The sequence below is a fragment of the Citrus clementina genome, unplaced genomic scaffold (assembly GCF_000493195.1).
Source record: "Citrus clementina cultivar Clemenules unplaced genomic scaffold, Citrus_clementina_v1.0 scaffold_3, whole genome shotgun sequence".
Taxonomy (NCBI): Eukaryota; Viridiplantae; Streptophyta; class Magnoliopsida; order Sapindales; family Rutaceae; genus Citrus; species Citrus x clementina.
In genome coordinates, this window is record NW_006262339.1 from 11,702,283 (window position 1) to 11,714,997 (window position 12,715).

A 12,715-nucleotide genomic window follows, 5' to 3' on the forward strand; every position below is an offset into this window, starting at 1 on the left:
ATTCCTCATCACATTGGGGATTACTCCCCCAGTGGCCCATTTTATTTTCATTTTTATGTAGGTCAGTAGTGTTACTGGAAATCAAATATTGTCTCTTTTTTCTCCACTTATTGAGGAATATGGAGAATTAAACAAAAATCACCAATGGCCTAAAATATACAATGAATATTTATTAACAGATTTTAGATAAAATTAATTTTTGAACCGATTGAAACTTCCAAAAACTCAAATTTCGAATTTGTTATAAAAATAGAATCTATTTTATTTATCATTGTCAAATCCTCCTCTATAGCACATTAGCAAATTTGCAACCTTTCTAGCTTAAATTCTAGGTTCAAATCCTTGCCGCGGAGTTAAATTTTGTTACATTAAAATTTTTGCACAGAAGTTTGAGCTAAATCTTAAAGATGAATTATTTTCTAATTACTTTTTTTGTGGTTCTTTTATAAAGAAGACAAAATTCTCCACAAGTTTCGGACCCCACCCCAAATGGCGTGAATTTTAAATATTTTTTAGAAATGGGTTGAGAAATGGATAAAAAATAATCCCTAAGTTTTTATGGGGTGAACTTTTAATTAGATAGAAACCTATCCGTTCAATTGATGCTGAAAAAATAAAAGTTTTGCAGGATCTTTTCTCCTAGCAATGAAAGAGAACCGCTTGTTTGATGTACTTGATGCTCGAGTTCTTAAGGAAGCCAAGGAAGAACAGAAATACAGAATATTACGGTTGCTATGCTTGCAAAAAGATGCTTGAACTTCAGTGGAAAGAAGAAACCTACAATGAAAGAACCTTAGAAGAGAATGAAATGACAACAGCATCCGAGAATCAAGGCAGAGAACAACCTATATATTCAATATAATTTAAAAATTATATTGACTAATTGTGTTATTCAATCAAACCTTATTGACCAAAGGAACATTTACCAAAGATAAAAAAAAAATTGTTTTGACAAATTTTGGGGTTGGAAAAAACAAATCTATCTAGAACAATGAATTTGTATTTTTTAGGGAAACGGGATACCTCACTGGTTTGTTGTGTGTGGTGCTTTTGAATTTGGAGGAGGTGAAAATGGAAGAGGGAAGTGGTAACAATGGTGAAAGGTCAGAACCAAGAGAGATGTCCTTCAAAACGAGCTTCACGCCTGCAAAACAATGAAATAGAGGTTAGAGGTAAAGCCGAGGTATCCCGGCGTTCACACTCCAATGCCCAAGTTAGCAAACTCAAGCTTTTTATGGCCAAGAGAGCTGGCCAGCTCTCTGTAAATCAAGGTTTAAGGTTGAAGAAAACTTATTTTGTGGAGTGTGAGTGTTCATGGGTGAATCAGAACATGATGGAGAATAAAACCAGACACCTTTATATATGGAGTACCTCAGCTGCCACGTGGCGTATCCTTTTTGACTAACATCTTTTTACCTTTATAGGATTTTTGGGCCGTTATGTACATGTTCGCGGCGTATCTCATCCTTTGGAAACGTGGAGCGCATTGGAGAGTGGTCCAGGGTACCTCTGCAGTGATTGTCAGGTAGGCGGCTGAGGACCACTGTCCTCGGGACAATGTCCTTCACTTTTGGCAGAGGTAGCAGCCGGCTGTCCCCCTCTTTTAGTACGACGTTTTTGATTCCTAATTCTAACAAAATCAAATATTATCTTTCAAGATATGAAGATATTTCCTATGACGGATTTTTTCAGAGGATTCTCTTGAGTCGGACCTGTCAGGTATCCCGATCTATGTGGGGTACCTCAAGTTACTCTGGAGTTAAATGTGGTACCTCTAATTATGCAGGGTACCTCAAAGCATGTCGGATACCTCGAATCATGCCAGGTACCTCAAATTATTGCGGGTATCTTGAATTGTGCTGGAGTTATTTCGGGTACCTTGAATTATACGGGGTACTCCAATCTATGCGGGGTACCTCGAGTTACTCTGTAGTTATGCGGGGTATCTCTGATCGTGCCGGGTACCTCTAATCGTGCCGGGTACCTCTAATCACGCCGGGTATCTCTAATCGTGCGGGGTACCTTGGATTACACTGAAATTATTCCATTCGTCGACAAGTGGCGTTTTACTATCTTTCCTATTTTTCCCCCAAACAATATTTTAAAGCTACATTTTGTTTCAACAAAATGAAGCCACTCAATCTATATTTTATTCCAATAAAACTATGGCTTCGTTTCATATCTTAATTAAATTATATAATGATGAAATATTATATTCTGAACTTAACTGAATCCAATATCATTTCACCAATCGGTCATATGAGATGAAAGAAAAAAATCTGTTGAAATTAATTTTAAATTAAAGTTGACGAATGGTGATATGATACATACACATACATGACTCAGAATTTATTAAATTGAAGATGTACTCATCGTCTTGACGATGTGCCCAAATACTAGAATGTGAGAATGGTCTTCGGACTTTGGAGAAGACTTGAGAGGGCCCAAAGTAATTAAAAGTCAAGATTGGCAATCTGAAATTAATCTCTGGCTTTAACATGCAGGACTTTCTAGTCGGTGAGAAAAGTTTCTGAATTAATATAGGAGCTTATACATGCACTTTCTGAACTAAAGAAAACTGAGTTTAAGCGGCGAATGGCTGTGCATCTTTGTCTGGTGTTGTTGCAGATTATTGTTTTGCACCTCAGGCCGATCAAAGCATCAGAAAGATTTCCCTGTCCAACTGAATGTGGAAATGTCAGCATCAGCTACCCCTTCGGAATCGGAGAAGGGTGCTACTTTGACAAGGGTTACGAAGTAATCTGCGATCACTCTTCTGGCACTCCCAAAGCTTTTCTTCCTGGCGTCAACAGGCTAGAATTAGTGGATATTCTCTCTAATGATTCAAGAGCCGCGGTTAGTAGTAAGCGAACAAGCAATATTGCTAAAAGCGTCAACTTATCAGGTACCCCTTTCTCCTTTTCGACTGACAATAAATTCGCTGCCATAGGCTGCAAAATGAGATATCACCAAGGGAACGGTTCATCTCTGTTTGATGGGTGTCTGTCGATTTGTACTTGTGATCCTACTCTCTACCCTGCTTGCTATGATTTCCTATGCGCCCTTCCTCGAAATATTACTCATCTGTTCAATGTAAATACATCATACTTGTTTTCTCAAAGTATTCCTCAGAAATGTCAGTCTGTTTTCCTGGTTGATGAACATTGGGTCAACAGCAAGTACCCTGAAGATCCTCATGATTTGAAAGATCAACAAGAAGGTTGTTTTGAAGAATATAACTCATATTCTATTTTTTGTAATTCGGATAAAACAGGTTGTTTAACACAATTAAGCTCAGGCCATTTATGTCTTTGCTCTGCTGGCTACAACCTAGAGAAAGCATATTGCTCAGGTACATATTGGATTATGTGTTAAAGAGAAATTTTTTTTTTTCCCAAAGAGAATATCCGAACGACAAGAAGAAAAGGGAAAATCCTTGGTGCTCCAGGAGCATTTAGATGCTATTTCCATAAGAACATTAGCAATAAGTGTGATGAGAAACGGAAAATGCTATTGGAGCACCCTAGAGTTTACTAGAGTTAAATGTCAAATGATGTAACAGTCCTCCGTTGGATGGTAAGATGATCAGAAAAGAGTTGTAAAATTTATCATCCAATAGATGATTGAAATTATTGATTTTTAAAATATCCATCAAATTACTTGTAAATGAGTAAAGTTTTCCCATTACTGTAACTATCTTTGTAAACAAAGAATTAGAGACTAAAAATGGTGGAGTTTTATTTAGTTGTAGCCATGATTTAGTTTGATCTTCCCTTTGATTTATTTTTATTTGTTATTTTCCGGGCAGGTGACTTGATCTGTAATATCTCAAGCGGCTACAATTGCTCCAATTGTCCCGACGGTTATAATCGTCTCTCGTACCGTTGCATTAAAATTTTCAACAAATCTAACAGATCTAACAAATCTCGGGTTAAATTCATTATTATAGGTATGCATGTCGATCGTTTATTTTACATCATAATAAATTAATAATATTTTTCAACATATATTTCAAATGAAAATACTAAGTGTTTATACGTTCATTTAGTTTGATGATATCTTTCCTATTATGATATGTTTCATTATTGTCCTCGAGAGCCGCAGGTTGCGGTGGTGGGCTTGCGTTATTCTTTCTACTCATTGGAATATGGTGGTTGTACAAGTTTACAAAAAGAAGGGAAATCAGGCTCAAGCATAAATTCTTTAAAAAAAATGGTGGTTTATTATATTACAACAAGAATTGTCTTCCAATGAAGGTAATATTGAGAAAATGAAGTGGTTTATTATTACAACAAGAATTGTCTTGCAATGAAGGTAATATTGAGAAAATGAAGTTATTTACTTCAAAAGACTTGGAGAAAGCCACCGACAACTACAATGCCAATTGAATGCTTGGTCAAGGAGGCCAAGGTATTGTATACAAAGGAATGCTAGTAGATGGACGAATTGTGGCTGTTAAAAAAGCTAAAATATTGGATGAGAGTAATCTCGAGCAATTCATCAATGAGGTAGTAATTGTTAGGAAATTGGTGGGTGTAGCAGGACCGCAGCTAAAATAAAATTGGAAATAAAATAAAGAACAAGCACACTAGAGGACACCAGAAATTACGTGGTTCGGCTTTTAGCCTACGTCCACGGGCGAAAACAGAAGGAAATATTTTACTAGTGAAAAGGAGTTACAAGTATTGTAGTATTTTAGCTCACTACCCAAAACCCCAATACACCCAAACTCTTAAATCACTAAAATAAGAGCTTATAAATTCAAGCTCTTAAACTCTCTCTCAACTCCCTTAATTGCTCTCTAAAATGGAATGAATGAAGCTCTTCATTTGCACTTGTATTTATAGCAAAATGAAGGCCAAGGAAGTCAAGCCGTGGGTATCAAAAAACTTCTTCAAAACCATGTTCATCAAAGCTTGGTGGGTAAAAACCATGTTCAATTTTCAAAGCCAAGTGCCAACCTTTCTTGTCTTCTAGATGCAGCCATGCCAAACACTTCTAGATGCAGCCAACTTTGACAGTAATTTTATCTCAAATTAACCACAGAAATGTTAAGTTGTTGGGATGTTGCTTGGAGACAAAAGTTCCTCTTTTGGTGTATGAATTTATTCCAAATGGAAGTCTCAATCAATACATACACTATTGATTCGAGGAGTTTCCAATCACATGGGAAATGTGTTTATCCATTGCTGTTGAAGTTTCAGGTGCTCTATCTTATCTGCATTCAACTGCATCTATTCCTATTTATTATCGAGACATCAAGTCCGCAAACGTACTTTTGGATGATAAATATCGAGCCAAAGTTTCAGATTTTGGGGCTTCTAGATCTATAACAATTGATCAAACTCACTTGACCACTCAAGTACAAGGAACTTTTGGATATCTAGATCCAGAATACTTTCGGTCAAGTCATTTTACAGAAAAAAGTGATGTTTATAGTTTTGGTGTAGTTCTTGTTGAGCTTTTAACTGGACAGAAACCTATCCGTTCAACTGACGCTGAAGAGGATAGGAGTTTAGCAAGATATTTTATCCAAGCAATGAAAGAGAACCGTCTGTTTGAAGTCCTTGATGATCGAGTTCTTAAGGAAGCTGAAAAAAAAGAGATTATTACCGTTGCTATGCTTGCAAAAAGGTGCTTGAACTTGAATGGGAGGAAGAGACCTACGATGAAAGAAGTGGCATTTGAATTACGGGGTATAAGAGAATCAATTGGACCTTCCATTTTGCAGCAAAATTGTGAAGAGACTGATTTTGTGGATGGTGACATTACTGGACATGATTTCGGAAGAAATTCATCTTCTAGTGGGTCAAGTTTAAATAGTGTCTCAGTTTCTGTAGATGCCGACCCTTTAATTTCAAACAAATGGTGATAAAGAGAAGAATTGCCTTGAAACTGTTTGCCTTTCATAAATAAGATTGTGAGACTTTTCCAATATTATCATTCTTGTATCGCTAGAGTTTCTTTGGGTACCATCATTTGTAATTAAAAACTTCCAAGTCATTTCAATCAAAATTTCCACTATTTCATTGCATGCGCTGCGTTTTCCTTTTTTTTTTTTAGGCAACTAGAGGAGATCAAGGAAAAATCTTTTGAAATTAATTTCTTAGTTGAAGTTTACAAATGCAAGATGATATGATCTCTCGGTCTAAAGTGCAAGAACTTTAGAGCTATGCCACCTAATATCTCTGAGTAAATAGGAGAGAACAACTTGAGTACTTAAGAGGGCGAACGTTAAATAAACTCCAGAGTGGCATGTTGGAATTTTAGCTTATTGTTATGCAGGACTTTCTTGGTAGTGAAATAAAGTCAAAAGGAAGATGGGAGGAAATAAAGATCAATGCGCTTTCTTGTATTTTATGGGTTAAATATCCTTTTATCCGAATACAAATTGATAGAAAAAAATACCCTACATCATTTGTGAGTGAATCTTAGGTCAAATATATTAAGTTTGAACGATCCTCAATTTTTTAGTTAGATTTTGAGTATGGCTTAGACCCATGAAATCTCTAATATTTTATTAGAGCCAAATTTATTTAGATTAGTGGTAAAAGAATAATGCTAAGGGAATCTCAACTTGAGTACTAATGGATGTGGTATTTATTTAGTGGATAGTAAAATATTTATTTTATCAGTTATAAAATTTATTATCCAATACATGAACTACGTATAAAATTTGAGACTCAAATTAGGACTTAATTGGTGGGGTCACAATCGTTATTGGTTAAAAATGATATCCAGAGATAACTAATGGTAAATCGAAAACTCTCTCTCTCTCTCTGCTAAGACCCTTTCTGCCACAGGCTAAAATTCGCCAGCTTTGATCAATCAACCAGCTTGAATTACACAGCCATCACATTTTCAAACCTCCAAACTTTCAAATCTATTTTTCAACTCTTTGTTTCCAGCCACCGTAGCCGCGAACCAGCCACACCTCTCCACTGCTACCTCCCGCCACCATGTCGCCAATTGCCCATCACTATAGCAAAAAATTATGCTAAAGTAGTTTAGGCCGGGGAGGGAACCAGTAGGTCTTTTCTTTTTTCCTATTTTCTATTTCTCTTCTATATTTCTTTTGTTTTATTTTTGTATTTGCTTCTGTTATTGTACGTTTTTATGTTTTGTTGTTTTGTAAGATTTTATACTGCTCGTGCGGTGGTCTACATAGACGGTGTTGTTTCAATGTCCAGATCGGGATTGTGTCAGTATTTGGATTGGAATAGTATGACTACATTGAAGCTGTTGATGGCTTTAATAGTGGTACATTGAGGTTCCGATGACCTCAGGCGAAGTTCTGATGGCCTAGGTCAAGGGCTTATTGAGAGATTTTCTAGTGAATCCTAAGGTTGGTTTTTTTGTTGCATTTTGTGGATTTTGTTTTTTGTTTTTGGTTGTTTGTTTGCATTTTATTGTTAGAATTGTGTTTTCTAGTGTTTTCTAGTAGCTAAGATTGGTTCCTCTGGTGTTTCTTTAGATTTTAATTTGAGAAAAAGGACACCTACACCCTAAAGTTTGAGGAAATGATCGCAAAACTCCTAAGTTTTTAAAAAGGGACACTAAAATTCTTTTTTTACCATAATATCCTTTGAACTTAGTAATTAGAAAATTGACTTTAAAGTTTTTATAATTAATACAAATTTAATATAAATAATATAATCTATCTAGTAGACTAATAATATTAAATTATTTTTAAAATTTAAAATAATATTAAAATTTTAAATTATTATATTTATTTTAATAATATATTTGTATTTACTATAAAGATTTTAAATAAATCTTTGGGTTAAATAAAATTTTCAATTAACAAATAATATCCCTATTAATAAGATCAAAATTATTTTTTACATAATATTCAAAATAATTTTAATTTTTAATTTTTTTTATTTTAATATTATGTTTCTATTTATTATTAAAAATTACTTTAATATAATAAAATAGGTCTAATAGATTGTAAAATATTAAAATATTAAAATAAATTTAAAATGCATATATTATTACATTTATTTTGATGCCATATTTCTATTTATTATAAAATTTTGGGGTCAATTTTTTTGGATTTATAAAGTCAAAGGATATCACCGTCAAAAAGAAATCTTGGCGTCGATTATTGAAAATTTGGGAGTTTTTGTGACTATTTCCTCAAACTTTGAGGATGTAGGTGTTCTTTTTCCCTTAATTTGAGAAACAAATTAGTCTCCTTTGATTTTAAAATTTGCTTTATGTACTGTACTTAAACTTGATATAACTCTTATTTATATTATTATTATTATTGGTCCTTAACGAAAGTCACATTTTCTTAAAAAAAAAGAAAAGAAAAGAAAAGAAAAGATGGAAGATATACGGTGGAGAATTTGTAGACTTGAGAGGGCCAGGGTTAATTAAAAGTCAAGTTGACTTGCACGACTTTCATGGTATTGGGATAAAAGCTAAAGGGGAGCTAGAAGGGATTTAATTACAGATCAACGCATGCAATTGCTCTGTTAAATCTTCATTTTTTCGAGTAAAAATATTGAGAATGGTTGTTCATCATTATCTGGTGTTGTTGCGATCGATGTTTTTGCTATTATGGCCAATCAAAGCATCAAAAGATTTATGCCAATATGATTGTGGGAATGTCACTATCAGGTACCCCTTCGGAATCGGAAAGGGTTGCTATTTTGATAAGCGTTTTGAAGTAATCTGCGATTACTCTTCTGGCTCCCCAAAAGCTTTTCTTGCGAGCATCAACAACCTGCAAGTATTGGACAATCATGTTTATGGTGTATCCAACATTAGGGCAAACATTCCTGTAATTTCTTTGAAGAGCAGCAACCTGACGAGCAATGCTGAAGGGGTCAGTCTTTCAGCTAGCCCTTTTACATTTTCTCCGTGGGACAATAGATTCACAGCCATAGGTTGCAACAACTATACTACGATTATTAAGCGACAGAATGATTCATCCGTTTTTGGTGGGTGCCTTTCGATTAGCAATTGTGATCCTGCTCTCAACCCTGGTTGCTACGATTTCCTGTGCGCCCTTCCTAAAAATATTACTCAGGTTTCCAATGCAGAAATATCTAGTTTTTATCCTAAAAGTATTCCTCAGGAATGTCACTCTGTTTCCATTGTTGAAGAAGATTGGATCAACTCAAAGTACATGAAGAATCCTCACGTTTTGAAAGATCACGGACAAGTTCCTGCACTGTTGAAGTGGGCTGAGTCTAGAGGATATTGTTATGAAGAATATAATTCGAAAACTACTTGTAACAAGGACAATATATGTTTAATACAATTAAGCTCAGACCACTTTTGCCTTCGCAATAGGGAAACAAGCGTTGGCCCACACCGCCATGGATATTGCTTAGGTACAGTTTCGACTACTAATTAAATTAATTTCATATATGAAGTGTAATTACTTTATTTCCTCGAACCAACTACGTATCTAACACAAAATTAGGGACGGTAATTGCAGAATTCGCATATGTAAAGAAGGCAAGATTTATGTATAGCCGTGATTTAATTTGATATTCTATTTCATTTTTTGGGTTTGTTTAGGAGACTTGCTCTGTAATACCACAAGCCGCGACAATTGCTCATCGGAATGTCCCAAAGGTTACTTTTCAAATCCGAGCGTTGGATACTGCGACCAAAATCTTAGTATGCACAAAAATTCTCTCAAATTCATTATTATAGGTAAGTATTGGAATTTGCAGATTTTATCGACAGAATAACTTACCCCATATATAGAGGCTCACAAACTTAACAGACTAAACAGTTCCTTGGCATAAATCACCTCGAACGTGCATTAAATATTCTTGGCCTGGAGTGTTGCAGGTTGCAGTAGTGGGCTTGGAATGTTGTTCTTACTAATTGGAACATGGTGGTTATACAAGTTCGTTAAAAGAAGAGAAACCAAGCTCAAGCAGAATTTCTTTAAAAGAAATGGTAGTTTATTATTGCAGCAACAGTCCTCATCAAATGAAGGTAATATTGAGAAAACAAAATTGTTTACTTCAATGGAATTAGAAATGGCTACTGACAACTTCAATACCAATCGAATCCTTGGTCAAGGAGTCCAGGGCACAGTGTACAAAGGAATGTTGGCAGATGGAAGAATTGCGGCTGTGAAAAAATCCAAATTAGTGGATGAGGGTAATGTTGAGCAATTCATCAATGAGGTGGTAATTTTAACTCAAATTAACCACATAAATATTGTTAAATTGTTCGGATGCTACTTGGAGACAGAGGTTCCTCTTTTGGTGTATGAATTTATTCCAAATAGAACTCTCTATCGATATATACACGACCAAACTGAGGAGTTCACAATCACATGGGAAATGCGTTTACGCATTGCTGTAGAAGTTTCAGGTGCTTTGTCCTATTTGCATTCAACAACTTCTATTCCTATTTATCATCGAGACATCGAGTCTGCAAATATACTTTTGGATGATAAATTTCGAGCAAAAATTTCAGATTTTGGGGCTTCTAGATATATAACGATTGATCAAACTCATTTGACCACACAAGTACAAGGAACTTTTGGATATCTAGATCTAGAGTACTTTCGGTCAAGTCAATTTACAAAGAAGGGTGATGTTTATAGTTTTGGAGTTGTTTTTGTTGAGCTTTTAACTGGACAAAAACCTATCCGTTCAACTGACACCGAAGAAGATAAAAGTTTAGCAGGGTATTTTCTCTGAGCAATGAAAGAGAACTGTTTGTTTGACATGCTTGATGCTCAAGTTCTTAAGGAAGCCAAGGAAGAAGAGATTATTACCGTTGTTATGCTTGCAGAAAGATGCTTGAACTTAAATGGGAGGATGAGACCTACAATGAAAGAAGTAGTATTTGAATTAGGGGGCATTAGAGTTTCAATCGGACCTCAAAATTGTGAAGGCATTGATTTTGTGGGTGGCAATTTTGAAATGGTTCATCTTCCACGGGCAATTTTAAATGCTGTTGCTTTTTCTGTAGATGCTGACCCTTTGCTTTCAAACAAGTGGTGATTAAAGGGAAATTCTTCCCTTTGAAATGTAATTATTTCATTTCAAAATAAATTTAGTTGTGGACTTTTGCATTATGCTTCTCTTGTGGTTAAAATTTCACTCTAGATCAAAATATACTGAGTTTGATGTTCACTTTGTAAGTAGTGAGTGGAGAAATAAATTTACAAGGTCGACTCCAACAAAGCATCTGGTGGCAAACATATTTAAAGATCTAAGAAGTAAGCCTCTAATGCTACCATTATTTAGGGGCCCTGTGCTTCAAGAAACAGAGGACCCTGCACTCGAACTTTGAAGCTGAAGGAGTTGGACATCTCAGCATCTGAGTCTGCATACAAGTGGAACAGGAGATGCTGACATGACATCCTACGTGGAACTTATGCGACACATATAATGAGTCCAGTTCGTTCCTAGTTCATACGCTTACATTGTAACCCGGTTCTGTGTTTCCAGTACCATAAGTGAATCATCACTTCGTGCCATTGTATTGCTAATAGCAACTTTGCCTTGATTGATTTTGCTGACAATATGTACTCTACGTTTGGAACTGAGGTGCTATAACTTTTAATCTGCAGTTATTGTGAAGTAAAAGTCAGAGTTGTGGTGTACAAGCTGGTGGTGTTTGGTAAATTTTAATAGTTGTGGAGTGGAAGCTATGGTGTTTGGTAAATTTAATACCTGTAGAGTGGAAATTGATGAATATTTGTAATAATTAATTTTAAATAATATTAATTTTAATTATTAATTAATCAAATTAGTTTTCATATTTTGAATTATTATATTAACATATGATTGTGTTTATTACTTTGACAAATTAGATTAATATTTAATTAATCAAATTTATTTTTCTATACAAGTTGTAATAAATATTTTTTAAAACAAAATAATTTAAAATTGAAAATAAATAAATTCTAATTTTACACATTGATTGAAGAAATAAATTATACTAAATATGTCTAATAAAGATCATACAACATAACATTATAAAATTAAAATGTAATTAATTACAAAATTCTTATAAACATTTCTATTGTCATGCCTCCATTAAACTTGCGGCAACGCCATCTCTGAAGATTATTTTATCTTGAGCTCTGTTATCAACTGTATCATAACTTTTTTTAGGAGATGCAATATAGCTTATATGTTCACTATTATTATGATTTAGCTTATCCATTATTTCATCAAAATGATCATGATTTTGTGAATATCCTCTGATGTAATTATGTAAGGCCATGGTAGTAATAACTATCTTCACCTGCTTCTTTAATGTATGGCTTGACATATTTTGTAAAATCTTCCTTATTTGTTTTAAACCCCAAAAGCACTCGTTAGAGTGAACAATACTCTCAACATTAAGAGATTCAGATGCCTCATTACCCTCTAAAGGAAACTAGATGAGGGAAACCAAACAAGGTCACTTGTAGCCACTGCATTTGAATAGTTAATTTAGTTTTTTCTCCAATTCTGAATCAATACCATTTTTTTGAATTCTATTGAATTGCAAATTTTCCTTTATTTTCATTTCCTACCGGTCCTCACTTGCATCAACTGTCCTTAACCGATGATTCCACCCTAAATCTGTTTCCTAGTCAATCTGTTTCTTCCACAATTTCCAATTAGTTCTAAGAGAATCCTATTTGTTTTTCATTTGAGTTCTATTATAATCCAATCCAATTTCTTTAGTGAATTCCTTGATGAAATATTTATATGCTTGGGAAGTAGCCCTACTAGCT

General features: G+C 34.5%; 1 protein-coding gene and 1 pseudogene across 1 annotated transcript; both read left to right on the forward strand.

The window, feature by feature from the left end:
- The first annotated feature begins 2,576 nt into the window (after positions 1 to 2,576).
- On the forward strand, positions 2,577 to 5,872 carry LOC112100275 (annotated as a pseudogene).
- Positions 5,873 to 8,515: 2,643 nt separating this feature from the next.
- On the forward strand, positions 8,516 to 10,985 carry LOC18047264 (wall-associated receptor kinase-like 1). Its single transcript, XM_024189322.1, is given in 3 exon segments — positions 8,516 to 9,344; positions 9,535 to 9,672; positions 9,814 to 10,985. Coding segments are annotated over 3 exon segments (2,139 nt in total).
- Positions 10,986 to 12,715: the final 1,730 nt, after the last annotated feature.